Source organism: Agelaius phoeniceus, chromosome 16 (genome assembly GCF_051311805.1).
Source record: "Agelaius phoeniceus isolate bAgePho1 chromosome 16, bAgePho1.hap1, whole genome shotgun sequence".
NCBI classification, from domain to species: Eukaryota; Metazoa; Chordata; class Aves; order Passeriformes; family Icteridae; genus Agelaius; species Agelaius phoeniceus.
Genome location: NC_135280.1, coordinates 7,787,390 through 7,814,933, shown reverse-complemented (window position 1 = coordinate 7,814,933; position 27,544 = coordinate 7,787,390). Strand labels below are relative to the sequence as shown.

General features: G+C 46.0%; 1 protein-coding gene and 1 long non-coding RNA gene across 2 annotated transcripts; one reads left to right on the top strand and one right to left on the bottom strand.

Moving 5' to 3' along the window:
• Positions 1-895: 895 nt before the first annotated feature.
• Positions 896-18,560, bottom strand: GPR139 (G protein-coupled receptor 139). The gene is made up of 2 exons (XM_054643983.2): positions 18,290-18,560; positions 896-5,558 (listed from the first exon to the last, which is right to left on the bottom strand). The coding sequence occupies exons 1-2, from the start codon at positions 18,408-18,410 to the stop codon at positions 4,624-4,626; spliced, it is 1,056 nt and encodes a 351-aa protein (XP_054499958.1). The 5' UTR covers positions 18,411-18,560; the 3' UTR covers positions 896-4,623.
• On the top strand, positions 18,208-21,342 carry LOC143695355 (uncharacterized). The gene is made up of 2 exons (XR_013184471.1): positions 18,208-18,331; positions 20,327-21,342. It is a non-coding gene; the product is annotated as an uncharacterized LOC143695355 (long non-coding RNA).
• The last annotated feature ends 6,202 nt before the right edge of the window (positions 21,343-27,544 follow it).

Below are 27,544 nucleotides of genomic sequence, written 5' to 3'. Positions count from 1 at the left end.
GCAATTAATACTGTGCTGTATTGTTAGAAGTGTCTGTGATTACATTCTGGGATTTTTCTCAGCTGCTTTGTGTTGGTGACTCATTGTCATTCAAGCCCAGCTGGCACAACTGGGTTCTTGGTTGTTTCTGACTGCTGAGGTTTTATAGCAAATGTATTGTTAGAGGCATACAAGGGGAGAACCTTGTGTTTATTGCTGTTGAATTCATCCCATTTTTATCACTGCAATCTGCAAGGCCATCTGATTCTTACATGAAATACCTGCCCTTCAGTCTTCTGCAGTATAATTCCATTTTTATAACCTATACACTTCATCAGTACTTCTCATGCCACAGCTGTTAATGAAAGTATCGAGAAAGGGAGACCCCAGGCTCCTTCCTTAAGGAACAACTCTGATAAGCTCCATCAAGTCTGACAGTGCCCCTTTACCCTCATTTGTCTCTTTGAAGCTGTATTTTAAAACCTCTTCCCAAGCCTTTTACAGCAGGGAAATCTGACAAGCACTGCCTGCACGGTCCTCTCAATGTGCTTAACCCTTCAGTGTTTGATCTCTAAGACATTTTCTGATCTCTTGATCTCTTCTGATCTCTTGAAATTTTCTGGTCAGTTCTTCTTTATTCTCTGCTTAGTTTTAGTATCATTTGTCCTTTTCATGTCCTTTTACTTCTCCAGAGAAATAAGGAGCTTAATCCCAGATAGTTTTATATTTGCTGGGGGTATGAAATCTGCAGTGTTAGTCATGTTCATTTGAAAAAATGTTGGGTTTCTTCCATGTGCAGTCTTCTGAGGTTCAGAATCCACTTTCTATCTCTTATTTGTAGTGTATCATAAGTATCTATAAATCAGAAGTATATAATAAGAATCCATAAATCAAATAATAGCTCCAAACACAGTAGTAAGTTATGCACCATAATTTATTATAATACAAACAAGTTCGTCAAACACAATATATTGTCTACTTATGAAAATATCAATATTCACAATTTAAATAGGTGATAGGTCCCATAATTTTATATACCAGCAATTCATCTAAAAAGTATTTTGTTCCTAGCTGTGGTCTTCAAGAATGCATACCTATAAGTAATTGTAAAACTGTCCATTCACAGCTTATTTTTTCTAATTGTAGATACTTGAAATATAAATTAGAGTACAAAAGACCATCTCCACAACAAAGATGTTTTTGTCTCCAGAATACTTTTTCCCTAAATAATGACACTATATGTGCTTGGTTAAGTTTTTCTATTGGAAAATTAGGAGGTACAAATAATACAGCAAGACAATGGCTAGTTAGCAACAGTCATTGCAAGATGCTTCACACAACCAAAAATAAGGCAAGTATTATCAACAGCAGCTCCCATATGGCAGACTAAAAAGTCAAGGCTTTATTATCCAAACTGGACTCTAAGAAGGCTTTGAATGTTTGCTAACAAGACACAGCTTGATCCAAAGCCCTCCTAAAACAATGGGGATTGGAAAAACCAACCACAAAACCCACCAGCAGCCTTCCCTTTAACTTCAAAGGGGTTTGGAAGCAAGCTTTTAAAGCCCTGCATTACCAGAAGTGAAATGATCAATCCACTGTACATGAAAATTGCACCTTGTCATCCTAAAAGGATATGGAAAACGATTGTGAGCTTTTCCAAATAAGTTACGAGAACTGAATGTGTTATTTTTCATAGGGAAAAAATATGCAGAAAGATTTTTGTTTTTAAATATGGTAATTTACAAAAATACATTATCAGGACAGAAAAAATCAGATGACATTGATAGTTTGCAGGATAAACATTATGTTACAAAAATTAATAAGTCACAGCATGTGAATGGCAGCATATGCCATGCACTTAATTGAATTTTTTTAATAAATAAAAGCCCTAAACATTCACTATTTTCTTTAAGGTTACTATTATATTAAGTCGAATAGTGAACTTCTTGTATAAATAGATATTTTTTCAATAGATACATTCTCAAAAAATGAACCACTTATCTATATAGATATTGCACTTCAGACTCATTCACATTTAACTCAGACAAGCATTCCTCATAACAAATGTAGAATAAAAATAAGTTATAAATACAGTGTTTTTCCAAAATGAAATGTACAGTACCTTTTCCATAAGGTAACTTTGGTTACTATCAACTGACAAAGACCAGGGGGAGGTTTCTGAGAGAAGGGCAGGGAAGATGGCCACAAAACTGATTTTCTGTAAAACACTATAAAGGGAGCAATAATTTTAACCTTGTCATGACCAATACAGCAAGGCTGAGCATCCCTTTTACACTTCATTATTGCAAGGGTGAAGCTTTGAGATCACAAGGATGAAGAGCCAACAGACTGAGAAGCTCCTCATTCTCTTTGGGGACACTGAAATGGATACCATCCTTTTGGTGGGTGAGGCTGGAAAGGTTCAGCTTTGCCCTCAGCCCCCATTTCCCCAGATATGCCCCTGTCCTTGCTCTGGCTGTGGGGTCCCTGAGGTGCCTCAGCACCCCACAGAGAATTGCTGAGCAGCTCTGCCACTGGGAGGGCTCTGGGCATCCCCTCTCTGCCCTGAGCGAGCCTGGATCTCTCTGGGGAGCACCTCTCCATGCTGTGCCTGTGGCCTGATATCCATGGCCTGGTGTCCATGGCCCAGTGTCCATGTGTCCATGGCCCAGTGTCCATGGCCTGGTGAGCATGGCCCAGTGTCCATGGCCTGGTATCCACGGCCCAATATCCATGGCCTGGTGTCCATGGCCTGGTGTCCATGTGTCCATGGCCCAGTGTCCATGGCCTGGTGAGCATGGCCCAGTGTCCATGGCCTGGTGTCCATGGCCTGGTAACCATGGCCCAGTGTACATGGCCCAGTATCCATGGCCCAGTATCCATGGCCTGGTGTCCATGGCCTGGTGTCCATGGCCTGGTATGCATGGCCTGGGCCTTCTGCTGCCATTCCCTTCTGGGGGAGTTGAGCTCAGCTCTGGTGGGGTTGGCTCTTGCAGGATGTGGGTACCAGGCATTGTGCAAACACCACCTCTGTGGCACAAGGGAACCAGGCTCTTGTCCTCAGTAGGACTTCACTTGGCATTTCTTAGGGGATTTGCACCAAAGCTGAGCCATCCATGTGTTTTAGAGAGATTTTTTCAGCCCCCTGATCCCACCATAGCAGGACTGACTGGATCTCTCCTCAGAGGTCCTCTCTGTGTTAATTCCTGATGCACCACGAGCTCCCTGCTGGATGGAGATGGGCACAGGCACAAACACAGTTAGCACCAAGCTACCACTGATCCTGAGGCTCTGCTGTGTGCACTGACCATGCTGGGCTTGTGTTCACCACACACCTTCACTGCCCTCACACCACACACACTGCCCTCTGGTAAGTGCCCAGTGAATAAAGAGATTGTGGCATGTGGCTCCCAGAGACCACGTGCCAAGATCTGAAAGGGAAAGAAATTTTTAAAAATGCATTTTCAGCCTTCCTGTAAATCTCTAATTTTCTACACTAAGCATTGATGGGATGTTGGTTTTTGAGTGTGAAGGAAGAGAAGCTAACCTCCTCTAAATAAGTGGAATACTTAGATCAGCTTAAACTAAGGCTTCAATGTTTTTACTGCTGTTGGGTATTTAATTAATTTCTTTCACAGTTTTTTGGGTTTTTTTTAAAACAACTAAATGGCAAATCTGCAAGAGGATGGCATCATCCATCAGGAGAAAATCTCAAGTTAAGGTTTTTACATGGTAATTCCTAAAGGCCTGAACACAGGGGATAACTGAGAATCTGTATTGATTAAGAAGGAACTTGAAGGCTTTGATCACTGCTCACAGGAGCAGCTTCAGTGAGAACTGTCCTTTAGGCAGGACTTGGTTTCACCCTTGAAAGTCCTTAGACACCATGACTGAAATAGTTGGGGAAAGATGCTGCTTTTGTTCTTGGCTCTAGAGACATCCCTCCCTCCCTCCCTTGAGCTCCCCTGTCTCAGTCACATTCTTAAATAACAACTTAAAACACGCAAATATTGGCAGCTTGCAGGATTGCTTTCCATGCCAAGGCTGCAACAGGTACTGTATCAGTCCTCAAGCTTGTTCAAATGAGCCACAACCAGGCTTGTCACCATTTGTGTCTCATAGGCTGCCTCCTGCAAGGAGGCCTTGACAGCACAACTGTGTCTGGTGGCATTTCATGCCAGAATTGACACATCATTTTTGGCAAGTGCACACTCCAGAAATGGCACCTTCCACAGTACACAAAAGCATCTGTTTACTTTCTCGATAGCAAACTGATGGTCAAGTAAGGTTTTGTTGTGTTTTAAAAGGTTGTAACTAAACACTGCTGTGGCTTTGCCCTTCTGATGATTTTGGATTGCACTGGTGTTGGGATGCAAAACGTTGGAGTGTGACTGAACACTAAGACTTGAACTCTGAAGCATATTCAAAATGCTGTATAAGAGATGGAGGTGTTTGCCTTCTCACTTTTGCTCCTAAAATCAAGTGCTCCTGTTTCCTCCCGACAGTCTGATCTGCCCCTGGCCGCCCAGGGAAATGAAATCAAATGACCTCTCTTCAAAACAGCCATTTCAGAAAATTACATCCTGAAGATGTAACCACTTGAAAGGAACTTGCACCTGGAAACTCCAACTATTGGCCTTTTCATGGTGATATTTTTATAGGCTTCCCATTCTTATCATACTGGTAAACAAGCATTTTGATGCAGTGAGAGTTGGCTGGGGAAATCCAAGGGCTGCTCGTTATGGAAAAGTTATGGTTTGTATAGAATTGCACAGGTTGCTTCTGACACTTAAAGAAGGCTTTCAAGGTGGCAGCTGCCATTGTGCGAAATCTTTTGCTAATAAAACAGTAGAGGAAGAAATTAATTGCAGTGTTCAGCAACGCCAGCATATTGGCGATGTCCGACACAATATGGACCAGCCAGCTGTTGTTTATAGGAGACACGTAGAGGTGATACAGTATCATGATTATTCTTGGTGCCCACAGTATGGCAAAAATAGAAGTTATAGTAAACAAGATGGCTGTTGTTTTCCCCGTGGAGTACCCTCGCAGGCGGAAATTGCTCTTTTGCCGCAGCTTGTACACGATGATGGAGTTCAGGATGAAGAAGATGGAGCAGGGCACCAGGTACACAGTGAAGCAGTGCACCCAGATCAGGACTTGGTGCACAGACGTGCTGATGTAGTCCTCAATCCAGATGTTGGGCCACCAGTAGTAGGGGATGCTGGTGAGGAAGCAGGTGACGTAGACGCTGACGATGACCTTGCGGGTGCGGGCGGGGTAGGAGACCGTGTGGTACCTGAGGGGGTGGCACACGGCGATGTAGCGGTCGATGGTCAGCGGGACCGTGATCCAAATCGACGTGTGGATGGAAGAAAACTCCAAAACCTCAATTATTTTGTCCAGTACCTCAGGCATCTGTTTGTTTAAGATGAAGTCTTCCATGAGGAAGTCAACAAAGACAATGAAGAAGAGAACCAGGATGTCAGCAGCAGCTAGAGCTAGAAGGTAATTATAGGAGGACTTCTGCCTGCGAGCTACAAGCTGGGAGAGGATGATGACTGTCAAGATGTTTGCTGTGGAGAAAGAAACACAGAGTTAGGCTATTAAGATGTAGCATCAGATTTTCTGAGCACTTCCTTGAAGTTGTTCAAGCACTTGGCAACATAACCACCTTAATAAAGTTCAAGAAACCAAAAGGAAAACACTCCAGTGGGGTCTCCAAGAGAAGCTGTTGCAATGACAGGAGCATGTGGCCCTGCTCTCATCTGTGGAATCCAGCCCCTGAGCAAGGGGTGCTGGGGCTCCTGTCTGAGCACACAAAGGGAGTGGTAGCAGGAGAACAAAGCTCACTCACACATTTATTCTTCTTTCCCACCTTGCTTTTTTCACTTTTTCATATAATAAGGGATGAATGAGAAGGGTAGTGAATATAAACAGCCCTTGTAGTACTTGAGAGAATTGCTGGAGAACTAAGGTGTAGCCAAATTTTAACTACTTCCTCTTGTTTACTAGAACTTACTGTGCAGTCTTGAATTGGAAAAAAAATAAAAATTCCTATTATTCCTACTATCAGTTTGGCTAGAATGAGACAGACAAGATTGTTCCCATCAGAGGCTGGTATCACTTGGCTAGAATACTTGAAGTGCTTAAAAATCAAAGATCTGGTTTACTGTACAAATGACTGCCAAATGCTTGTAGTTGATACTTTCCCAAGTTCTGTAAATCACTTCTTCTGGGCATTCAGTGCTTCAAACATTTCTGCCAGCTTTGATGGATTTCCCAAAACAAATCAACAATAATTGTAAAGATTCCTTTAAACCAGAGAAAAAGGAAGTTGGTAACATAAAGGTAATGACAGCCTAGGACACATCCTACAACTGAAAATGCTTGGGTTTTTTTGTTGATTTTTTTTTTAAAGTGTTTTACTTGGCACTGAAAAAACTTCCTCCTTCATGAATGCCTTCAAAGCCTGCTGTCTGGGAGCAGATTTCTGCCACCATGGAAATGAACCACAGCAGAGTGAATGATCTTGACTAACAGCCCTCACCTATTTCTGTGTTAACTGAATGTATTAATTTTGTTCTTGGAAAAAAAATACTAAACCAAACATGACAATCAACTGACTCTTTCCTTATATTAAAAAAAAAAAAAAGAGAGAAAAAGAAGCACGATCTTTCCAATGGTTCTGTCTCAAATTGCCTTTAGGGGAATTTTCCCAGTTCTGTCCTCCATTAACGTGAATGCAACTGCATTGATTTCAGCTCAGTGCAGACGTGGGAGACAAGAGGTGATACAGCCAGAACTGCTGTGTCATTTTTCACTTCCTTGCTGAGAAATGCCTCTGCTGTGCCTGCTGATGAGCCCTGGAGATGCAGTGAGTGATGTACTGTCAAGGAAATCCTCGAGCTGGAGTGTTTATCATGGCTCTGCAGCCACTGCTGGTTTTGGCCAGCCAGGCTGACTGGCTCAGCTTCACAGATATTGGATGTGACCCATGGGGTGCATCTTCTCTTTAAATCCTCTGGATTTGACTCATTCCAGCCCCAGCAGCTGGAGCCAGTGAGCAGCAGGGGGATGTCTGAAGGCCCTGGTCCCTGCTGGTAACTCTGCCTGACTGCCAGAGCAGCTCCTGCAGGGGTGCTGAAGCCATGCTGTGTGCAGGTACAGCAGCCCTGCTCCTCTCACTTTCTATCTATTGCAGGGCTCCTGCTGCTTGCTTCTAACCCCACTCTGTTTTGCCACAGGAGCAGATTTATGAGCAGTCCCTTGTACCCTTTGCCCCTGCCTCTCTCAGGGTTTCAACACACAGCAGTGTGCTGAAATGTAAGTTATTTATCTAAGGCCAGCAAGCCTTGCTTGGTGAGGCAGATTAGAAAATTGATCTGACAAAGTACACACCAGATCTACCCAATTTTTTCTGCAAGGGTTACTGTATCTTGTACTGGAAATGCTTTCCCTGGGATCACTTTAGAGCTTTTTTCTTGCTGGATGATATGAAATATAATAACACCATTTACTTTGGGAAAGCAGACACATTCTGGGGTGCAGCAGAAAGTTGCCAATATGCCAGTGTCTTAGCACAGGGTCTGTGAGTATTTTTGCTGCTGCAAACTTTAGGGAAAGTGTGGATGAGCTATGGATGCCTCAGTCCTTCATCCATTTCCTAGCCAGTGTTAAGTTGGTCCTTGGTGTGTCCTCAAACAGTATCCAAAGCTCAGTAAAATGGGAAGTGGGAGGGCACACCACTCTGTGACCAACTGTGTCCTTGTGCCAGTCTCTCAGTAGCTCCTGAGTGTCTCCTCAGTGTGCTGCTCTCCTCTGGGCAAAAATTACCCACTGGGGGTGAAAGGTGATAGAAGAGTATTTGTGATCATATTTTAACCCTGCTGACACTAATTCTTGCACTAGCATGGTAGTCTGTGATGAGAACTGTGGCAGAGATGATGACAATGATGATGATGGAGATGTAAAAATATTTGTCTCTGCTGTAATGTAGGTGGAGCTACATACAGCTGCTGGATAAGTCAGCACCCCTAAACTGTCCTGGATGGTACTCTGCCCATTTCTTGCAGAGTATGTTCTAGATACTAAGTGGTTAAGATCATTTGAATTTGAAAGAGATTGATCAGTGTGCTGGGAGATGATTAGGGGATGACAGATGGGAATTTATGCCAGCATCACTTGCTGCAGTGCAGTAGTCTGAATTTATAAATATCTGTTTGAGAACCAGGGCTTGATTGGGGACTAGCTGGCTGAAGCCTTGAGGTGCTGCTGGCAGATTTAGCAGCAACTGTACAAAATGGCAGCCTCAATTCTTTTCCTCCAGGCATGAGGACATGAGACATTTGAGACACAGCATCCAAAGTCTCTGATAGCCAAACACCTTTGTTCCAGGCTGCTTCTAAGGCAACGTTCTAACTCAGCCAGGCTTCATCACAGGACACCTACATCCCTCCTTTGACATCCCTTCTGAATTTATCAGCTTCTGAGTACAAACTGCAGCCCCAAAATTCACACCATTGAGGTCCTTTGTGTCTGAGAGGGACTTTCCTTTAGGAGTAACTTTGGTCCCTGTGTGGGTTTGGGTTTACTTCCCATAGCAAAGCTGTGCTGCCTTGGCTGCAGAGCCTGGGCAGTCCTCTGTGCCTCAAAGCAGTGCCTGTGCCCCAGGGCACAGGTTTACCCCAGTTCTCATTTCATGGATTGCAGCCATCACTCAAATAGTGTCTAAACATGGCCTTTGCAGGGCATTTGAAGAGCTCCTTTCAGTGACTATTTTCACTGCATGTGAACTTCAGCAGGAGTGGTTGTATCTGTCTAAAGAAGAAATAGGCATAATTCTGGGCTTTATTTGTGGGGTTTTTTTTTGGTTTTTTTTTGTTTTTAATTGAGAGCACTTTGCACGTACACAGCAGCCTGTGCAGTCAAGTGGCCTTTACAGCACAAGCAGCAGCTCCCTGCATTGGGAACAAGGTGATTCTGTAGTTCAGCAGTTCAGCTTTATAAACTACCTACATGAGGAGCCACGAGTGCTGCTCACTGAGCATGATAAACATGAGGTCATGGAGTATAATGGACAGCTTTTACCCAACACAGTTGTTGCTAGGATCACCACAAATTATTGTGTGATGTGTGAAACTTCTCTGCAGGCTTAGCAGTGGTCACCTGACTGGCACAGAGACAGCTTACAAATGGGAAATTTCAAGTTGCTTCAGAAAAAATGTTAGTAACACCTCCTTCTCAGATTTAAGAACTCCAAGAATGTAAGTACAATATGCTAAAAAAAAAGCTGTGAAAAAAGGGATGTTCTGGCTTGATGGGAATAGATGATTTCCTCTAAGCTAGGAGGCAATATTCAAATGTAAACAGGTACTGTGTCCAGCAGGCAGATCTGACCACGGTTCCTAACACAGCTGCTCACCAATAGCTACCAGACTGGAGATGAGGATGGCATTCAGCCTTTATTTTGTGTGGGAGCTCTCTGGAGAAGCTGATGACAATGGGTGATTCCTGACAAAGGTGCTACATAACAGAAGTTATTAACAAAACAAAACAAAACAAACCAAGAATACTGTGGCAATGCAAATACATTATAATTGCTCATGTTGGATATAGCTGGTCATGTGATCTTTTTAAACGACCTCTGGATGCTGTTTGCCCTTAAAGAAGATAGGGTAGGTCCACATTTTCCTCTTACAACCAATGTAGATCAAACTCAGCACTAGAGCAGATGGGGACAGACTGAACAGTGCTTCAGTTTGTTCCTCTTTTTTATTATCATATCCTGAGTTCCTTCCTTAAACTATTGTGAAGCATAAAGGGATACTTTATAGAATATAATTAGTGCAATACAAATTTTGTCTTCCCAGGGAGTTCCTGTGAGGATTGATTTTTGAAAATAAATGGATTTATTTGTTATTCAGCTGTCTGAATGCTGTCAAACAGCACACAGCAAGGCACCCCATGAGGGAAGAGCTGTCAGCTTCTGCTAGTGCCTGCATCATCTCCCAGGGAATGGAGAGGGGATATATGCCAGAAAAAAAAAAAAAAAAGAACATCATAAAACTATGGTAGGCATGGATGCAGGATTGCTACTGGAGATTTCACATCTTGTATGAAGGCCCTCGTGTGGCTTGTGCTTAGAAAATCCCATGTGCAGGGACAGACCATGCCAGTTCTGAGGGTGGAAGAGAACCTGGAGGTAGAGGATGCCCAAGCTCCTGCCCAGGACAGCCCAAACTCCCTCCTGTGTGCAGGAGCCTGGATTAGCCACTGCCAGGGAAAACACAGCACAGCCCTGTGCTTACAAGTCACAAGTGAATGAGACAGTCAGCGCCAGAGGCCACACTCTGACAATGAAATCTGGCCTCTGGGGCCATTTTTCTCACTGACAGCATTTATTAGCTGAGATGGCTCTGGGGAAGGATGCAGTGAATGAGGTACTCTGCTCTGCAGCTGGCACTAGCCCTCAGTGGGTCACAGAGGCCAGAGAAGGATTTCAGTCCAGCACAAGCACTCCCTCACTGGTGGAGGGCACAGACACAGCACTGGCACAGAGCTGCCAGGGGCTGATACTCCCTCTGAGCCTGCCAGCCACTGAGGCTGGAGTGCAGCAGCTTGTCTGGCAGAAAGGTGTCATTGTACTGGGCTGCTTTTGGCTGTCCCAGACCACTGGAGGCTTGCTGGAGCACTCTGTATAAAATAGGGCTGTTTCTGCAGTATGAGAATGGCCCAGAGGGAACATTGGGCTAGGATGTGGGGAGGTCTGCTTTGGGCTCACTGGGGCCACACGTGTGTGAATGTGACAGGGATCTGGTTCTCCTCTTGCCATCTTCACCCTCCTTGTCCACCTTTCCTGAGATGGACCTGCAGAGCAGAAAGTCTCTAAAGAATCCCAGACATTCCTCCAGCCACTCCAAAGCCTTATTCAGAGGTAACCACACAAGGATAAAAATGTCTAAAATGCACATCTCAAAGTCTAGCTTTGCATCTTGCTACTAGAGCAGTACAGCTTTCTAATGGAAACTGCTGCTGGGAACAGAAAAAGTGATCTGCAAAATGATGCAGAAAACATAAAAGGAATTTGGTTATTCATGCAATGTATCTGGACAGACAGGGATTTTTCAAGGCAATTTGGGTGTCTCATTTGGCAGGTGTCTGTGCCTTCTAAATGTGGGCTGTCAGTGCAGTGTAAGGGGTCTCAAGCTGAGTAACTCAAGCTCCAGGGTGACAAAACCATTCTACCCTTTTGATACCAAATGCCAAAGTACTGAGGCAGGTGCCAAAGGTGTTTCATGGGATGACTGGGATGGAGAGAGGATGTGATATCATAAGGACATTGCCATGATTTCTTTACTCAACATGAATAATTAAGAGGATTTTACCTTTGATTGTGGTTTTGCTAAAATAAACCAGTCTTTATGTCTTCCTAAAGCATTAGGTAATGCAATAGGAGCTCATGCTTGCAAACCCCATGGCCAAGCTTTATCAGAGACAATGCCAATTTTACACAGTATGCAGGAAATTACAGACTTTGTAAAACCACTGCAGTTTGGCTTTATTCCCCCATGGAGAATATACTGCATCCCCACTAGATATATCACTCTTCAGTGTGCTAGTCAGGACATTGAAGAAAACACACTTGGAGTGAACAAATATGTGAGAAATAACCTAGTCTGATGTAACTGACTGACAGGTGATTTGTCTTGAGACCCAAAGCAACCTCTAGAGCACCTGTCCATGCAGGCAATACTCCATATGATGGAGAAGATGGAGAGGATTAATGACTGTACATTGCAGGGACTCTGTTTCAGGTGGTAGAAGGGAAGATTTCAGTGTTACAACAGGCAAGCTTCTCTTTTCTTCCATGGATAGATGGATAAAATTCTTTTTGGTCATTTTCTGTACTGCTAATTCTGGTCCTGCTTGGCTGCCTGCACTTCATTCTCTCTGCACAACCACACTGGGGACCTGAGGGACAACCCAATACCGTCTTCTCCCATGAAGTCACCCCAAGAGCAGCACCAAGGGCACTCCAGACATCAGGTTTTAGTATCTGTAAGTACATATCCTGCAAAATGAAAAGTGATTTGTGTGTAAGGCCTCCTGTGCTCAAGAAGTGAATTTTGGCTTTATTTCCTTTTCTGGCATCTCAAATCTAATGAGAAAAGAAATTTTAGGCTCAAAAAGACCACCTGAAACAGCAGGTGGAAGCTCTTGTGGACAGGGAGTGCTTTGCCCTTGGTGTGTGAAAGCAGAGCACACAGCCCACCAGGACATCTCTGTGTTGTTTGTTTGCCCACACCAAATCGTGACGTGTGTGGTTAAAGGCCTTCTGCTGGCTTGTTTCTGCTGATTCACCCCCTCCTCACAGAAGGGAACAGAAGGAGGATGAGGAGGAGAGAACTAAGTAAGGGGGTGGATGAAGAACAGCAGGATATTAGACTGCCTAGTGCTTCTGAATGTTTTGACTTCTTAACAACTGGGGGCTCTGCATTACCCACCTACCGTGGAAACTGGCTGTGCTCTCTCTTTTGTGTCGTTGTCATTTCAAGGAAAAATGTACTTTGGAGTTTTTCCTTTCCAATCCATTTTAGCAGCCTGCCATGCAAGGTTGTGCACTTCATAGTCTGCTGAGCCTCCCAAATATGGCACCTCATTATCATTACAGCCCTGACAGTGCTGCTTCCTACTGACGTGGCAGAAGAAATCCAAAGTTAGCAATTGCACTCTGTCTAGTGGCATCCAGAAATGTACAATCAACTTCTCCACAATCCATGCATTAGCATGGATTCAGCCACATGCTGTCTTTCAGGCTGCAGGATTTTAGCAGCTACAGGCTCCATATGTACTGGCCAAAGGAAATCACTCCCATCTGCACACCTTGCTGTCACCAGTTCTGTGCAGGAACAGAATGAATCTATTACTTTACATAATGGTTTTCCTCTCCTAAAGAACAAGCACTCATTTTACTATAGGAAATGACTCATTTTAAGCATGTTAGCAGCAGTTTTGTTCCCCTCTGTCCAGTACTGCTACTGTAAATGAGCTGTAATGCCCTTCAGTTGCTCCAATAGCCAAGCTAAAGTTCTGGCAACCTATTTGTCCCCTTTTTAGTAGGATGCAACGTACTGGCTTTGTATCCAATTCAGATTTTAAGTCAGAGAATATATGGCCTTTGAGTAAAAGGGGTGGTTGAATCAGGTCTCAGGAGGGTTTTGTTCTTATTCACTAATGAGGAGCAGCAGAAGAGTGCTGTTTTTTCAAGGTCATAACTCTACATTGTCACAACTCTCCCACTCGTATTTTCAGATCTTCCTTTGGCACTTCTATTTTTCAGGTGTGCTGCTATGAGAAAGGCTATTTATCCAGGTGTTGGAAATGGTCTCTTTAATCAGAAGCCTGTACCGTGATTGCAGAAGAATATACTAGGCAGCAGATGGCAAGGATCCAAAAGGAGTCAGACACCTCACAGTGCTGTGTGCTCTGTGTACACCTCCCTCTGCCTGCTTTGGCATTTACTGCTACTACACGCCACGTGAGTCACCACCAAACATTGCTGGCTGTGCCCCTTTCTGCTCGTGGCACCAGCTGGGTCACAGCTGTGGCACAGGGACAGCAATGCCCTCCAGGTCTCGTTCCCCCACACAGCTGAGGGGTGCAGGGAGCACAGCTGGGCTGCTGCACAGTGGTGGTCTCTGATCAGGGCTGCTCAGCCCACCAACAGTACCTGCCCTGCCAGGATGATGACCCAGGCATGCACATCTCCCAGACAGCCTCCTAATTCCAAACTTTATAGAGAGAGAAGGCTCCAGAAGGATCAGGTCTCCATCTTTTCTATGCCTATGGCTATAGTGCAGTTTGCACTGGCACAGTGCACCATGTGTCAATCCAACACCCTAGGAAGCATCTGCCTTGCTGTGCAAGGACAGCCAATCTGTCATCTGTCAGGGCAAGGTCCATAACGTGTATCTGTCTCTTCACAGAGTGTTAAACCAGTTAGGCACCCCTGCTGAGCTGACAGTTTCCTCCAGGTCAGGACTGCAGCTTCCCTCCCTCCACGTGGAGCCCTGTGAATGCACTCTGTGCTTGGCTGGGCTTTCAATGACCCAGGTTGTCCCCATCCCCACGACACCTTGTTCAGCAGCAGGTCAGACATGAACTCTACCTGTTCACACCTTCCAGCTGGGAGCATCCAAGCATGTCCAGGCTGCCTTCCCAAACTTGTGGAGTCCTGAATCTACATTTAGATCAGTGTGACTGGGTTACTGCAAAAGCCTGATGCACACATAAATGAAGCAGCTGTGGACCAGGCTCCTGAAGTTTGGAGTGGCACTTCCCTGGGATGTTGCTGTGAGTCTGTTGCCTCCTGGAGATGCTGTAAAGGTGCTGTGCTTTGTGTCACTGGGATGCAATGATCTCTGGAGCCAAGGCACATCCCAGGTAGGCAGCTGACTGGGGAGCAGATGGAACTAGCAATCCCACTGGGACTGGCTAAGGAAGCCAGATTTCACTCTGCCTCTCACACTGGCAGGAGGAGATGAGCCCTGGGAACTTGGATCAGCCAGACCCTGATCTAGGAAATGCTGATGCTCTGTCCTTTCAGCAGCAATACACATTCCTGATGGAAAAGTGACTGCATGCAAGGCAACTCCACTGCTGCTGCTCCCCCTGATGAAGCAGGAATCAAGGTCAAAGCCAGGTGTCTGCAGCAAGCAGTGCTGCTTCTGTGCCTGACCTTCTTGGCTGTGTTCAGTGGCTCCACCACAGAAGGAGCCCTTTGGTGAGGGTGCTTTGTGCAGCTCTCACTGACAAAGGGATTGACTGAGAGTGGTACCTGTTGATCTTTGCTTTCTCACCTTTACCAGCCCCCTCTTGGACTGAATCCAAGCAATTTATTCCCTCCTCCACATCCAACACCACCCCTTTCCTAGATTTTCTCTCACTAAAACAAGGAACATTTCTATTAAGACTTTTTCCAGCCCTTCTCTTGCCTCCCAGCTAACTGCAGGCTCTTCAGAGGTTCTCTCAAGGGGAGAGACAGACAAGGGGAGTATAGGGTTAACAGTGCAAGGGCTGCAGAACAGCTACAATAAATGCTCCATGAAATCTTCCCCAGTGCCTCTGCCTGGCATTTTCTTCTTGTTCCCTGCAGCCTCATCCTGAGACACCCCACTCCTGGTAGCAGGACCACGTACCTGCGGGACACCTTTGCACGCCTGCACTCAAAACAAGTTTCAGAAAACTGTCTCTGTCTTACCAGCCTCTGCTTAGAGGGAAAAGAAGCAGCCTCCTGGCCCAGCTGGCATGATGACCCCTGGCAGAGCTGCAGCCACCTGGGGAGCAGTACCAGCCATGCAGGGTCAGCGTGCAGTGGTGCCTCTGTGGGTGCAGCCTGAGCAGGGATGAAGGGAGTTCATTTTGCTCTCTCTCCTCTCTGCTTCTTACAGGCTTTCTGGTGCCTGGTTGAACAGAGAGGGAGAAGGAGCCACTGCTGAGAGCAGGGTCTGCTGAGGTGCCTGGTTTATACAAGGGCAGGAGGCAGAGGATGCTTCTCCTGCACACACAGCCAGGCCTGGCAGCGCTTGGCCTCAATGTGGAGTTGTTGAGTTAGTGAAATTTCCTTCAGACAGTACAGCAGGAAAGGTAGAAACAGTTAACTGGCTTCCCTTCTCCTCAGTGTTTCGCCAAGATTTGTGGCAAGGATTTAACTCTTTCCATTTCAGCAAAACACTGCACTAGTGCTGTGTTTGAGGACAGATGCACGACAGGGTTTCTCTTAAATTCTTGGCATCACACTGAGCTAATTAAGATCCCATGCAGTTCAGGGCTCTTTTTCTAACAGCCAATAAAGTCTCCTACCTTTACAAATTTCTAATGTTAAAAAAATGAAGAACAGCTTCAAATTAAAACATGAAAAGCTCTTCTTAACACTGGTGTCACCCTGTACCCCATCCTCAATGAAGCCTGGCTGTGTGAGTCTTCCCCTAAGCACATCCAGCTTGTTCTCATCTCTGGGCAGTCTCATGAATTTCTCATGCACTCAGTTGTGCATTTACTCAGCATACTGTACATGTGCAGTGAGTCCAAGTGTCAGTGCCAGTCCTCAATGTGCTCTGGACACATCCACACCTGATCTAAGCCCACTGAACTCAGCATGCTGTGCCACCACATGCTTTGGCTAGCTCTGTTAAGCACTGGCACTGGTGCCACTGCTCTAATCAACAGATGTCTGATCCCTTGAGAAATGCAGGAGACCATTGCTAATTTGGACCACATCTGATTTTAACCATGTTCCTAGAATGACAGTGTTAGGTCTGTAATTACAATGCAGCATCCTCAGGGAACTAGTGCAAGTATGTGCAGAATGTTCATTAAATGATTTTTCTTGTCTGTGCATGCAAGACTTTTCCCCATTTCAGAAACATACAAAGGGTATGAGTGCTTCATGACAACTGCTTCACCTGATAATCCTGAGAGGGTCTTGCTCAGTTTCTAGGGGACTGGTGCTGAATTCAGAGCCTGTCATTACTATGGACATCTAAGCAGCCCCCGAGGAATTAATAAAGAGGAAACAACCTGCTATCCCTGCTGGCTGGGTCTCTTCAGGTCAGGGCTAAGACTCATCAATGGTTTGGAGCACAGACACTTGCCTGTGCCCTGCATCCTTTGTGGGTAAATACAGGACTTAACTTTCCAGTTCTCTGAACTATTAGCCAATTGGGAAATTTTAATTACAAGCCAGAAATGGGGGGGAAAAAACCCCAAACCAAAACAACACAAAGCACGTCAATTCATACAGAGTGGTGATTGCATGCATGATGCTCAGAGGGAGGCTTCTCTTCATGCCTGATTAAAAATTTTTCTATGAAATAATTGCTTGAAGAAGAAATTGAGGTGAACAAGCATTTAGAAACTGTAGACTATGACCTATCATTGCTGCTTGCCATTCCACATGGCACTTAAAATGTGTGGCTCTACACAGACACAACCAAACTCTCCTTTACCACACTTTAAAATACCAATTCACCTTGGTGCATCAGAACTTTTCCCCAACTTATTCTACCTGTCCTTGGGATCACTCTAAGTCACTCTTGGCTGGAGGTGTTAAGCCAGTGAGCAAGACACGCTGTTTGTGCACCCAAGCTGTGCTGGGATGGCAGCTCTGCCTACAGCAGCTCCCCTTGGTCCTGAGTGCTGAGGCATCTCTCACTGGCAGCCCCAGGCAGCCCCTCGGGGGGAAGCAGCTGCTCAGTGCCCGTCTGGGCTCAGACAGTGCTGCCGATGTGATGCTGGGGCTGCCTGCTGGCAGTGCAGCCTCACAGGTGTTCACATCCAAGCTTAGGACATCCTTTCCTTTCTTATTTATGATGCTTCTAGCTTTTCTTGTTCCAAGCATTCCTATCTCTCATCTCTGTCTCCTTTTTAAGCAGGAAATTTTGCTCAGGATTATACACTCTGGAGACTGGTGCCTGTCAGCTGGGACTTTCCTCCAAGCCCTGTACCTGCACTCAGGGGTCTCAGCGTCAGCATTGCCATTGCCTTTGCAGTGCACTGACCTCAAGACTGGACTCTCTACCTCCTGTCCTGCTCCACCAGCCACAGGGACAGGCTCACGAGTATGACAACTGCCTGCTGAGCTCCTGACAGCGTGCTCCTTCCCCACTCAAATTCCCTGGTGGTGGCGCGTCCCTTCCTAAAGCCAGCCCTGCCCCACGGAGTCGGGTGGGAATTTGCAGCAGAAAAACTCGGCAGCTACACTTGTGCTCACTGCCGGCCGGGCAGGCGAGGTGGGGCCGTCCGGGTACCGCTCTGGGTACCGCTCTGGGTACCGCATGGACAAAACAATGGCAGAAATTTCACGACAGGCTGACTCTGTGTGTCAAGTTCAAAGTCAGGATGCCCGAAGCCGGCGGGGGGGTGAGGGCGAGGGCAGGCAGGGACAAACCCCGGTGAGGGAGTCAGCGCCGGGACAGCAGCGCTCCGGGCGGGGAGATGATGCTGCCGTCCGGGGGATGCTGCTGTCCGGGGGATGCTGCTGTCTGGGGGATGCTGCTATCCGGGGAATGCTGCTATCCGAGGGAAGCTGCTATCCGAGGGAAGCTGCTGTCGGGGGGATGCTGCTATCCGAGAAACGCTGCTGTCCGAACCGCCCGCGCTCATCCCGCCGGGCACGCGGAGCCCGGGGCATCCCGAGGACACGGCGGGCGCTGCTCCCGCCCCGCCCCGCCCCGCACAGCGGGCAGGAGCCGCTCCGGCGGGCGCTGCCGGGGCCCCGCAGCCTCGCCCGTCCCGCGGCACTCACCCGGCAGCCCGAGGCAGAGCAGCAGGCTGTAGTAGACCACAGGTGCGTACCCCAAGCCGCAGCCATAGCGGTGGTGCGCCAGGAGCGAGCCGTTGTGGAGGTGGAGGTGGTTGTGCTCCATGGACCCGCTGTCCCCGCTGCCGGCGCTCGCTCCCCGCACGGGCCGCCCCTCGCACGCTCCGCGGCGGCGGCGAGCGCGGCGCGGCCCCGCGGCGGGCGGCGGCACATGGCGCGGCCCCCGGGCGGCCGGCGGGGCCGGGCCGGGCCGGGCGGGGCGGGGCGGGACCGGCCCCCGCCTCGGGCCGCCCCCGCCGCGAGCGGGGAGCTCCGCCGGGAGCCGCCGCCTTCCCGGTGGGCAGCGGACTCGCCCCGCAGCGAGCGGCAGGAAACGGGGTTTTCATCCTAGCTGGCGCACGAGTGGGCAATAGGAGAAGGGCAGAGGCGAGCGGCGTGCCTGGCTGCAGCCCTGGGCTGCGCTGCGCACCGCCCGGGGAGGCAGCGGCTCATCCGGCGATGGGCGTTTGTGTCTGCGGCATCAAAACCACGGGGTTAATATTGCAATGTCCCCTCGTCTCCCCGCGGTGCCGCGGGGTCAAGGACGGGGCGGGCGGCGGGGACACTGCCCTGCTCCAGCGGGGACACTGCTGTGCTCCAGCGGGGACACAGCCGTGCTCCAGCGGGGACACTGCCTTGTTCTAGCGGGGACACTGCTGTGCTCCAGCGGGGACACTGCCTTGTTCTAGCGGGGACACTGCCTTGTTCTAGCGGGGACACAGCCGTGCTCCAGCGGGGACACTGCTGTGCTCCAGCGGGGACTCTGCCGTGCTCCAGCGGGGACTCTGCCGTGCTCCAGCGGGGACACTGCTGTGCTCCAGCGGGGACACAGCCGTGCTCCAGCAATGACACACTGCCCTGTCCAGCGGGGACACAGCCGTGCTCCGGCGGGGACACTGCCTTGTTCTAGTGGGGACACAGCCGTGTTCCAGCAATGACACGCTGCATGCTCCGGCAATGACACACTGCATGCTCCAGCAGGGATGCCCTCGTGGACGGCTCCCGCAGGACAATGCTGAAGGGAAATCACAATTTGTAAAATCTTCACCCATTCCTTAAGGCTTGTGTTCGTCAGTACATTGTCTCAGGTACAACTAATAAAGGATTTAGAGTTAGGCTTGTTACATTAGGGTGATTGAGCCCTGTCCTTTGTGCTATTGGGTGGGCTGGTCAGGTGTGAGTACATTGATATTTCCAGGAGGTTACAGTTTAGTGATAAAATAGAAGTTTCATTACAGTGCATGCCTACTAAGCAGAAAACAAGATGTCTTTTCACCCAAAGTGTGCAGGGTTGAGCCCATAGACCAGCACTGTGAGTTGGAAGAACCCCCTGGGTTTCTGAGGCTGCCAGGAAAAGCCACGAGGGATGTACGTGTGTGAGAGGTTGGTCAAGGAGTGTCTGATACACACAAGATACAGTAGGTGGCTCACAGAAGTAAATAAAGATGTGATCCTTACTCTCTGAAAACATCTGACTGTTTAGAGTGGATAATGGTGAACCATCAGGTGACTAAGTAAGGACTTCTGCACCTTTGGATTTCCATGGTCTTGTTTGAAAAAGAGTTTAGCTTCTGTTTGGAAACACAACCAGAAGCAAGTAAGGCTCTGGTCTTGTGAGGACTTGAGTACTTTGCTCAGAGAGTCAATAAGATTATTCATGTGCTTAAATGCTAAATAGGTCTTTTAGAACAGTACTGAAACTGCTGTCTGCATTCCCAGGTTAAACATGCTGGGAAAAATATGTTTTTTCTCTGCTTTTTCAGTGGATGTCTTCAAGAAGGTAAGCTAGAGTCTGGTGGTACAGCTTTTATGTGGATGTATTCCTTTTGAAAAGAGTATTTTCTAAAGCATTGATTCAAATAACCAGCAGAAGTGTATCCAGAAGTGTATGTGGAGGTGATTATATAGTACAAAGTCCTGTGAATTCAGCTTTGTCTGTTTTTTCCCTCACCTACTGAACTTTTTTTTATTTTTTCTTTTAAGTTCTTTTCGTGTTTCTGCAGCAGACCTGAGGAAGAAAGAGATCTTTTATTGCTTCCTGAAAGAGAAGTAATTTTTCCTGGAGCCTTTTCTTGGGGGCAGTATCAGCAGGGCTGGAAGCCTGACTCACTGTTTGGGAGCTACGTGAAGCTCATCAGCAAAACAAAACACAAAAGAAGGGGATGGCAGCAGAGCAAGTGATGGTTTAGAAGTGCCACATGCAGTTTGCAGCACTATGAGTTCCTCAACTTTCCAGTTAACAACAGTGAAATGCCATGAGGAGCTGGAGGCAAAGGAAGAACCTCTGCCATCTATTTTCTGTTGTGCTGCTGCCACTTTGAAGTTTGGCCTAGTTTTGAACATCCTGAGCAGTAGGGCTTCCCTGGAGAGGGCTATTTCTACAATAGAAGCATATGTTTCCTCAGAGCTGGAATGGTCTCCAGGGCACAGTTCAGGTAGCTGCTCATGTGCTGAGGAGAGCTGATTGTAGGAAGAATCTTCTCCTCTCTCCCCATCTGGAACTCTCAGTGGAGCCTCGCTCACAGGAGGCTCTGCTGCATGTGACATGTTTCTGTGTTGTGAGAGGAGGGAAACTGGGAAATTTGTTCACATTCACTAATGGTTCCCTCTCTCCAGCCCTGCAAATGGAGAGGCCACAAAAAGTAAAACTGCTCCTTATAGCTCAGTTGGCTTAAGTGAAGCTTCTTGAGGAACTTTTCTGCTTTGCTCCACCAAGAGCTTCTAAAGCAGAATGAGCTGGGTTTCCAGCTTCACTGTTTTTGCTTCACTGAAGTAAAATTAGTGAAATCCTTTGTAATATATCAGAATTAAAGGCCCAAAGTAAAGGTGGAGATTGCTCTTGTGTTCTGTGTGTAAATGGTATTCGGAGGGGCTTTTGCCCTTCAAACAACTTCAAACCACTTTTGGCCTAAATGAAATGAATTTGCTTGTTCTGCTCTCTGAATTGTGCAGCAACAGAACCCCAGACATAAATGTCAATAAAAGCAATTCAAAACTAACCACAATGCTTGCTTCTACTTATAGGTATTTATTTTTAAGCTTCTCGATGTTTTCTAAAGGAATGACATTTATGTGTAACATCAGGGCCACAGTGAGGAGGGCACTGCTCTGCTGCTGAATTAACAGACAGATGCCTCTGGAGCCTTGAAGAGAGCAGATCCTGAAGCTCATCTCCTAAACAGCCGCATGCTTAGACAGGGAATGATGTTTATTCTTTTCCTAAGAGCAGTTTATTGTTATCATGACATGCTACATAACAATAACAGGTGGATGTGCTTCACTTCAAAATTCCAGAGGCACTTGAACTTGGTTATCTTTCTTTTACTTTTTTTTTCCTGAGGAAATGAGCCTTCCTAAACAGCTAGAGAGTGATTCTGGGGGCAGGAGGGTGGAGTGCCAAGTTAGTCACACACACCCCCATCCACTGGGGCTGTGGAACAAAGCACTGGTGACTTCAAGAGACAGATGCCATTTACTGAGGGAGTTGGGAAGAACAAAATGTTGAGTTGTTGCAGCACATTGGTGTGAGTAACATTCCTGGAAGATAGCAAAGGTGGAACTGGAAGGGCAATGGTGGAGTGTGTAAATGGATTGGGAGAGGCTGTGTGAGGGTAGAGGAGTCTCTCAAAGGAGGAGTTGTCGTTTGGCCAAAAATATGTGTGTTAATATTTTAATACAGTTACAAGAGGCCAGGGACATTGGCAAGAGAACTGGTTTAAGGCCTGATCAAAGTTGTCTTACCTTGCAGGATTTAAACTCAGAGCTGCTACAGAGAAAATGTTACCTATAGGAATGACAAGTCTTAGATTATACCTTATTAGATGCATGTAATTTTGCTGCAACGAAACCCTTTTCTTCAAAGCAATATTTTCATTTTTCCCTACTGTTAGAATGCAGGATAATTGAGTCAAATTCTACTCCTTTTGAGTTAAAGAAGTGTCTATATCAATAGCATTCTGCAGGTCTCTCCAGACTTGGAAGGTGAGGGAGACCTTTCTATATCCTCATAAAAGCCGCTAAGGTAAAAAAGGTGATGATGCAAGTTCTTTGCTAGAGACTTCGCAGTGCCTATGCATTGGCAGGCTCCAGTTTTATGAGAGAATAGTGAAGATTTATTAATTTTTAAGGTCAGAAGTATTTCTTGTTGCCAGGGAAGGCTGTGGGTGCATTGTGGCTTCTGCAGCTTGTGCTGCAGGTCCATAGCCTGCACCCTCTGGCTCCCCAGCCCTGTAGACTTCTCTTCATCTCCTCTTCCTCTGGCCTCATATCTCCTTGGAGACACCATGAAGGTTACAACAGGTCTCAAACACTGCCTGTAATGGAGCTTTGCCTATGTGAACCTACTGAAAACAAGTTTAAAGCTTTTAAACACCAATTATTTCCTTCTAGAATTAAATGTTTATTCCCTGAACTCCTTTTTAGGTTTCAGCTGACAAATCTCATTGTAATTAATTTGAACTCTATTGTGAATACATTTTCCAAGGGAACAGAAAGCAGATGTGATAAATGCCTGAACATGAGATTTAACCTAACATCTGTTGTTTTAAAGAAGAGTTACAAAACAAACTGTGTTTTGTTTGTGTTTAATTGGTAGATGATACACCTGATTTTCCATTGTACATTTTCAGGTTACATTGAAAACATCTGATAGAAATGTGCACTGAGATAAACTCACTTGACCTGTCCAGCTTGCAGTGGTTATGACAAATTAGTGCTATTTTTGCAATAGTCAGCATATAGGTGGTGTTTCAGATAAAATGAATCTGTTACACACAATAGAAGTCAAACCCTTTCTGGAAGACAAGAAAGTGAAAAGGATCCATCAGGAGCTTGCATGATGTAATTGTATGATGCTTAACTATGGAATTACTAGGCTAATTCATATCTTTAACATAAGCATATGCTTAAATCCTTTGCTGGGTTTAGACACAAATAAATTAGAATTAAAACGTAACTACTTGACAAATATTTCTGAAGGTGGAGGCTAATTTATCCTCTCCCCAAGGTGAAAAGAAAGAACATGAGATCCATGTCACAGACTGCATTTCCTCTACTGCCATTTAAAAAGTTGGATTAGAAAGTTCTCAAATGTTCAAGTTTGCTTGGGGTGGAAATTCCCAGTGGTTTAACTGTAGAAATGGTGTGGCATCCACAGAGCTCACAGTGGAAGGCTGACAAATGGAGCTGACACTTCCTTACCCCGTTACTGAGCAGAAATCCACTCCAGCCTGTGAATACCAAGAAGAAGGGTGAAAACAGTTAAGATTATCTCTTATTTTAAAATCATTGTACCAATAATTTTTACTAATTATTGAAAAAAATGTATTACTACAACATTTCAATGCATTACTATTTGCCATGCTAAACCTCATCAGGCCTCATTTCAGGATCAAGTCACAAAGTTAAGTACTCTGTTCTGCAGTTTAGGGTTTCCTATGCAAATGCCATTTTTGGCTGGTGTGATTAAATCCTCCCTGCACATCTCAGAATAAGCTACATAATTTGGATTTGGAGCTTTTCTTTAAGAAAATCCATAACCCTCCCCATAGTTACTTGTTGGAGCTTTTGTGTTTTTGGAGCGCAGCGAGCGCCGGCCGCGTCAATGCTCCCGTTCATGGGGCTGGAGTGGCCCCTGTGTGGCACGGGCGTCACTGCCTGGTGACACAGCTCCCACAGACAGTGGCTTGTCACGGGGGGTGGCTCTGGCACGGCTGTGCCTGGCACAGGCATGCACAGCAGCACCCCTGCAGCCCCTGCAAGCCCTGCAGCGCTGCAGCTGCGCCGGTGCTGAGCACTCTGAGCCTGTTGAATTCACAGGCAACCCCCGACGAGGGGGAGACAATGATGCATCTGACTCCAGCTTATCAGAAGGCTAATTAATTACTTTATTATACTGTATTATTCTGTACTATATTACATTACATCTAAACTGAATCTGCCAAGCATTCAACTCTGCACACCCTGCCCAGAATCTCGTGACTGTCAGCGACAGTCCTGACACACACACACACACTGATAGGCCCTGACAGGCCAAGGAAACAAAACCCCATCACTGTGGGTAAACAGTCTCCATATTGCATTCTACTTTTGCACAAACACAGGCACAGCGAATGAGATAAGAATATTCTTGGGAAGAATTGTGCCTTGCTTTTCTCTGTGCAGAGGAATGTGGGGCTACAGCCTCTGGCTGAGTGCAGCCTGGAAGGTCCCGCAGCATCACCTTCGTTTCTGTGGAAAGGAGCAGGAGGCACAAGGGAGTGAGGCTCCATGGAAAAGGAGCTGATGCAGACTCTGATTTTGTGGCCAATTAAATAGATTGCCAGGCCCCTTGTTAACTTCTGCCCGTCCGCCAAATGAGCAGCCAGCCTGAGCAGAATAAGATTACTTTCTCGTTTTACATAAAGCTTTCACATGCTATCCCCCCTGTTAATTAAGTAGATTAAAGGTTCTGGCTTCCTTGAACTCCTCTTTTCTTGTCTGATACACTTTGAATTAGATGTAACCATTATAAAATGATCAGAAGAAAAGACTGAGTTTTTTCTCACTTTCTAGGTATTGTGGGTATTTTTAGGTACCACACTTAGCAGATACAGCAAAAATCCCTGCAGGTGGATGCTTTAAGTGGTTATAAAAGCCACTATTAATTTGGCTTTATTTCCTTGATATAAAAAAAATCCTATTTTGATTTTCCAGTAAGAGTAATTTATCTGTCAGTGGACACAAATTTTCCTCCTTCAGGGTTGAATTTTTGGTGTTATTGTTCTAGGTTAAAAGAGTAACTGTTTAATCAAAAATTAGTGCCATTAAAAATGTTAATGAGCTTTGTATCCAGTCTTACTCTCATGTAGTTCCACTGACTGTGCCATGATTTCTCTTGATTTACTTTGGCATAAGTGAGGCATAAGCAGAATCCATCTCAGGTTAGCCACAGCTTTACTGTAATCCAGGAGGTCAGTGAGAGCACCAAAGGAAGGAAGCTCTACATAATCAGAAATCAAATAACACAATCCCCCTACAGCTCAGCTTAGTGCTTGCTGCTGATGTCAAACACGTGTCCAAGCCCACACCAGAGGCACCTCCAGCAGTTGCCCAGGGGAAGAGCAACAAGACCAGTCGTGTGCCTGAGCCCTGAGACTGGAAATGGTTCTGATTAAATTCACGTCATTTTACAGGCAGGTGCAGTGCTCTGATATCTTTATGTTTATTCTGCAGTTCACCTGCCTCTGTCTGTGGCAGGAGGGAAAAAATGTTGGAACACATCATTGAAGAAAGGAAGGAAAAAAAAAAAGGGGACGAAAACAAACTGAAAAAATTGAACTTGTCAGTATGAGTAGGGAGAGGGATGTAACTGCAAACAACCTGATGTGGCTCAACTCAGCCGAGACCGTGGAGAAATTCTCTGTGCAGCAGCAGAGCTGCAGTGAGCCAGGTGGGGACTGCTTCCATTAACTTCACTCAGATTGCTTCACTGAGTGGGATGAGCAGGATTTGGGTTTTAAAAAACTGCAGAGAATACTCTTGCAGGGTTCTCAGATATTTTCCCGTGTTTAAATTGGCTCAGCAGACCTTGCAAAAATCCCTCTGGGTTTGAACAAAAAATTATTTGCAGTTTCCTAGAGGCCAACAACTGTTTCTCCTCTAATCAGATATTGCCCTGAAGGGAGTTTTGGTCTCCCTGTGGATCAGGCATCAGTAATCTAAAGTTACTTAAGTGGGGCCAAATCCTGCTTGCTGGCATGTTTTAAAGAGGGTTAGTGGTTTATTTTACATCCAAGTGCACAAAGGCTCTGGATGATATACAGTGTGTGGTAAGATTACATGGTAAAAGTTTCTGTCCTTGATGATATTAGTGCTTGGGCACACTTTTGACAAAGACATACAGCTGTGATTTTCCTACCTTGAACTTGAAAGAGAAGTCAGGATTTAATTTTATGTCAGCACCCGGAGGCTCTTTATTTCTTGCCTTTGCTCTTTATTGCTCCCACACTGCAAACACAGAAGTCTCCAATAATACAGCCCATGGAATCAGAAATGCAGGGTCATGCAGTGCTTGCTATTGGCCCCTGAAGTCCAACTTGGGCACTGCTATAAAAGCAGAGACTCCTCTGCCATTGACTCTTCTCTTCCACTGCTGTTGGCCTGGGAACACAAGAGCACTTACTGACCACAGAGCTTTCCTTCCAGACACTAAAGGAACAGTTTTTTCCAAAGGGGCCACTGATCTTTGCCTGTGGAAGCTGTCAGTGGCCATCAGCTCCAGTCTGAGGCCTCGAGCTGATCATCCTGCTCATGCTCTCCATGCTTGATATGCAAGGGCTTTGTCAGATCAATGGCAAAATTAAATTCCAGAGTCAGACTTGGCTCTAATATTTTTTAATAGATTTGAGTTTATGTGAGAAGGGAAAGGCAAATCATAGGAGGATTTCAACCCCTTCCTTTTTGTTTTCCTTTGTCCCAGCCAGTGTCCCGGGCCAGCTGATGCAAGTGACCCCTGTTAATTTTGTTAATTGCTGTGCAGGCAGACTTTGATGGGGTTCTGTGCCAGCAAGGAGTTGCCTGCAGCTGTGGGTTGGATGCTTTTCTTTTAGTCTTTGTATGAGCCCACATATTTTTGAACTTCTCTTGCACGATATTGGTGGTAGATCTTAGAGTACATTTTGGATCAGACAGCTGAGTGTTTCCCCATTTTCAGGGATTTGTAGTGTTTTGTGATGGTTGCACAAAGAAATAAGCACTTGTTTTGCAGTTTGAGGTAGCTAATGGATTTCAAAGCTATTTGCTATTGTAATTTTTCTGCCTAATTGTTTTCTGTCTGTAACTGTATGCCTTCACTTCCAGGACTGACTCTTACATTGCCATGTAGTGAGATTGATGCAGATTCTGTTCACAAAATGACACTGTTCAATAGTAATCAGGGATGCAAACTGAGGAGGCAGAGGCTGCAAGATTATTTTCATCTGCCACTCGAAATGCAATTTCTAACCTGCTTTTGGAAAAATGACACCCCAGTCTGAGAAAGTGGGTAACCTATCATTTTATGAGGCAATAATTTAAAACTGTTGGGCAGCTGATTAATGGAACACACAGGCTGTACACAAGTCAAATTTCTGAGTCAGTTTTACAAAGGTGGTTTTTGCACAGGCTCTGATTTATAACCAGTGTGGTTTTTGAGATCCTTGATTTGGTGTGGCCTTTGGGAAG

Coding starts and splice junctions, on each gene's coding strand:
- GPR139 (XM_054643983.2), bottom strand. CDS start 18,410: ATGGAGCACAACCACCTCCACCTCCACAACGGCTCGCTCCTGGCGCAC. Junction 5,559..18,289: donor GCTCTGCCTCGGGCTGCCGG/GTGAGTGCCGCG, acceptor CTTTCTCCACAG/CAAACATCTTGACAGTCATC.